The sequence below is a fragment of the Urtica dioica genome, chromosome 3, assembly GCF_054948205.1.
Source record: "Urtica dioica subsp. dioica isolate 48M chromosome 3, U.dioica_male_clone48M_v1_H2, whole genome shotgun sequence".
NCBI lineage: Eukaryota > Viridiplantae > Streptophyta > Magnoliopsida > Rosales > Urticaceae > Urtica > Urtica dioica.
The window spans coordinates 13,495,403-13,499,562 of record NC_142758.1 but is presented as its reverse complement, the minus strand read 5'-3'; the positions used below and the strand labels follow the sequence as shown (position 1 = coordinate 13,499,562).

The 4,160-nt window shown below is 43.5% G+C and overlaps 1 protein-coding gene across 1 annotated transcript; it reads right to left on the bottom strand.

The window, feature by feature from the left end:
• Positions 1-1,490: 1,490 nt before the first annotated feature.
• LOC149402399 (uncharacterized) lies at positions 1,491-3,173 on the bottom strand. Its single transcript, XM_089608359.1, has 3 exons — positions 2,270-3,173; positions 2,022-2,227; positions 1,491-1,922 (listed from the first exon to the last, which is right to left on the bottom strand). The coding sequence occupies exons 1-3, from the start codon at positions 3,171-3,173 to the stop codon at positions 1,491-1,493; spliced, it is 1,542 nt and encodes a 513-aa protein (XP_089464485.1).
• Between the last annotated feature and the right edge of the window lie 987 nt (positions 3,174-4,160).

Genomic DNA, 4,160 nt, shown 5'->3' with positions numbered 1-4,160 from the left:
GTCACCTCATGCTTTGTTCCTTGGAGTGTGAATAAATGAACTGGCCAGTGTCCAAATTGAGTCCTGACTCTTTTGGATGAAACAATGTGACTTGTTAGCTCCTCGTCAATACATTGTTTCTAACTTATTCACAAGCGACAAGGAGTTGAGGAAATAACAGCTAGAAGGGTAAAATGGTAATTTAGTATATCCCGACTAGCTGATGACATTCATGAAGGGTAAACATAGCTAATATTCAGTGGATCCGCTCATCATTATTAGGTTGAATTCTTGAGTAGAAAATAAATTCATTTGAACCGAGAGATTTTCAGTGTCAGCTCTTTAGTGGAGTCAGTTGGCATTAAGCTAAACTTGGAAAAGGTTTGTGAACTTTTGAGTCCAAGTGTTTAGCTAAAGCTTTGTTCATTTGGGTCCATGAGGTCACTGTCACGAATCACATCGATAGGAATAGTTAAACTGGAAGCTAAGTCAAAACAAGAACGAAAATAGTTAAAAGGGTATTTTTGTCTTTTGAGACATGTGATGAAATGAATGTCAATACATTTTTTGACAAGTTCATTTGATGACTTAATGTCACTCGGCCATAACTTGATTATTGGGCCTTGTGAATTAATTTCATTTCATAAGAATTTTATTGAAAATTCTTAATGGGCTTTTCTCATGTTGTCATGAACAAATGAAGAAGCTTCTAGAAGCTCCTTCTAGATGAGAAATGGGCGCCCAAAATACCCAAGAGAAAGAGAATATTTTGTGCATAAATGTATCAAGATACTTGCCAAAAGAAAAAGGGGAAACAAATTTCCTCTATGAGGAAACAAGGAGAATCGGCCAAGGCAACCAAGAAGGGAAACAAAAGAGGAAACTAATCCCTTGTGGATTATATGAGGTGGGCGCCTATATTGATAGGAATGGGTAATAAAAGATTGCTCATAAAGGCTTGGAAATAAAAGGAAACTACTTCTTTCCAAGGCCAACCCCTCCCCTATAAATAGAGGCCTCATTCCCTTCATTCCATTCATTCAACATAAGTTAGAGATTGAGAGACTCTCTCTCTAGACATTGTTGGCCGAAAATCCTCTCTCTCTCTCTCTCTAGTTTATCTTCGATTTTTCTTGTCTTGGCACCTAGGTCCTCACTCGACCTAGTGTTTAGCTCTGCGACTTCAAGACTTGTTCTTAAGTCGTAGTGTTTAAAAGTGCCCACTCACTGATTCCTTCTTTTCGAGTGATTTAGTGATAGAAACTTTCGTGGTTGCTCGAGGTGCCGAGGAAAGAAAGAGAGACGTGCTACGAGGGGAGACGAGCGTTGCGAACTTTCCAAAAGCTTCTCAAAGATCAAGCTTCAAGAAAGGTTAGTAAACTTCTTAGCTCATATTATTTTTTAATTACATGTACTTGCACTTGTCTAGGTTAGTAAAAACCGTTTTTACATGTAAAAGAAAATTTTTAAAATTCCGCCGCTTCCCGAAGCGTTAATTATTTTCTTAAACCCTAGATCGATTCCAACTGATAGTCAATACAAAGCCGTAAGGAACCATCTGCCTTCTTAACGAACAAGATTGGCGCTCCCCAAGGCGAATGGCTTGGTCGTATGAACCCTTTGTCAAGCAACTCTTGTAGCGTTTTGAGTTCTTTCAATTCTGCTGGAGCCATACGATATGGAGCTTTCGATATCGGAGCTGTGCCTGGAATGAGCTCTATATTGAACTCAACTTCTCGATTAGGAGGTAGACCTGGAAGATCTTCAGGAAAAAAAATATCAAGGAAATCTCTAGCAACTGGAATCTTTTGCGGCTGCGGCTTGACCGTCTTCGTTACATCTACCACGCTTGCAAGGTAACCAGCGCATCCCTGATGCATCATCTTCACGGCCTTTAGCGTCGACACGATTGGAAAACTCGATTTCTGATATGAACCTTGGAACTGCAGCGGTCCAAGTCCTGGGTTCTAGAACAAAACTGATTTCTTCCGGCAATCTATGATTGCATGGTGGGTACTTAACCAATCCATTACAAGGATTACGTCATAGTCCACCATTTCCGATTCTATCAAGTCTACTTTCATTATCCGATCATGAACTCGGATAGACATATCTCTATACCAGAATAACGACATGTACTTTTCTCTAGAAAGTGTAGCCGTAACGAACAGGTACGAGAATTCCTTCTGATGTTCACCTAACTGATCAGAATTTCTAGATGCGATAAATGAATGTGTGGCTCCTGAATCTATCAATGCATATGGAGAGAAGGAATCCACGAAAATCTAACCTGTGACAGCGGTGGGCGACCCTGCTCGTACTTCATCTTCACGGATGGAGAAGACTCTGGCATTGGCTTTCGGCTGTTCTTTGGGTGCAAGGGTCTTCACTTCTGGATTGTCACATACCCGAGACAAATGACCCTCTTTGCCGCCTCTGAAACACACCAACGCACGAGCATAACACTCTCCCTCGTGCGATCTACCACACCTTCGGCACACGGCCGACTGATTGCTCCCAGAGGTCCTAGGCTTCTTACTGGGCGGCCCTGACAGTCCGCTATCTTCACGTCCTCTGTTCTGGTTCAGCGACTGTGATCGGTTTCCAGAACTTCCCTGAGGTCGATAACTCAAGCCTTGCTGGGACCTCATTCCGTCTCCTTGCTGCGGTTGACTCTCCCATCTTGATGGAGATCTGAATCTTTTTCTTGATTCGCTCTGCTTTGGGCTAGCAGCTTCAGAAGGTGTTGCAATAGTTGGTTTCGGTGCAGGAGTCCGATCACCCTCGCGCCAACCAGCAATCCGCAAAGCTCTCTGCACAGCCTTGGCGTAAGAGCGAGGTCCATCATCGCCGCTATCCACTTGGCTCACGATATCCATATTGAGCCCGTGCATGTATTTCATCTTTCTAGCCTGATCAGTAGGGACTAGGGAAGGAGAGAACCTGGCTAACGTGTCGAACTTTGTCGTATATTCTGATACTGACATTGAACCTTGGCGTAGGCTCATAAACTCGCGTACCTTGTTCGACAGGTTAGCTTCACTCAGGTACTTTCCATGGAACAGATTGAGGAAATGGACCCACGTCATTGAATGGACATCCTCAGATGACGCCATCACTTCCCACCAGCCCCTAGCCTCATCCTCCACTTGATTCACATTGCAAGCCACTATCTCGGTATCAGACAGCTGCATGTAGTTGAAGATCTGCTACATCTTCTTGACCCAGTTCTCTGCTGCAGCTGGATCCCCATGGCCGTCAAACATCAGAGGCTTCTGCTTTCAAAATCTCTCATATACTGGCTCGCTCACAAGAGGAACGAAGTCAGGAATCTGGAAATTAAGTTCCTCAGGAGGCTCCACATGTACTAGCAGTGGATTTTCTAGTCATTCTCCTAGAACTGGAGGTGCTGGATGCTGCTGAGGCGGCGCGTTCAACCTCGTTAAGAGTTCTGTGATCGTGCGGTTCTACTCTTCCAGCTGCTGCGCGAGCCTTTGATTCAGCTCATCTCTTTGGGTCGCGTCAGTAGCTTGTCTCTCTAGCGTGCGTCTGATCTCCGTGAGATCCACCGCCGTAACATTCTCGGCATTTGTTATGTCTCGCCTAGGGCCCATGCCTTCTTAACCTTCACTTGGAAGAAAGCATTTAATAAATTCCAAATCATAACATTGAGAATGCGAGAAAAGAACATATCAACACACGATCATATCTCAAAACGAGATCTCATATACATTTCTCATATCTACATCAAGTCAAAAAGTCATATACAACCTTCATTCATGCCTTACTATTTACACGTCACATGGAAACTAACGCTATCAACACAAATCTATAGACTCCCAAAAAGGGTCTAGCCTAGCACGAGGCTTAGTCAGACGGGTTTCTAAAAGGTAATCATGTCGTTGCTTACTAACTATCCGCGTCCTATCAACAAAAAAGGCAACAGTAAGCTCAGCATGATCCCATAATCCGTACCGGAAACGTGCATCTCAAGTCTGCAGGAAAAGCAAACGTGGGCTCTGATACCAAAATCCTGTCACGACTCGCGACCTCTCGTCGCCGGTTCACGAGCTGCGACGGTGGGTTACGTCAAAAGTCACAACATCAATATAATACTATATCTCATATCAACAGAAACAGAATCAAATAATCATAATACTTATGGTAAACATAATACGATA

What these genes read in the sequence shown, in the direction of transcription:
- LOC149402399 (XM_089608359.1), bottom strand. Translation starts at nt 3,173, where the DNA reads ATGCAGCTGTCTGATACCGAGATAGTGGCTTGCAATGTGAATCAAGTG. An exon ending in GTCGCCCACCGCTGTCACAG is followed by an intron (nt 2,228 to 2,269) that starts GTTAGATTTTCG and finishes ATGCATTGATAG; the next exon opens with ATTCAGGAGCCACACATTCA. An exon ending in CGGAAATGGTGGACTATGAC is followed by an intron (nt 1,923 to 2,021) that starts GTAATCCTTGTA and finishes GGACCGCTGCAG; the next exon opens with TTCCAAGGTTCATATCAGAA.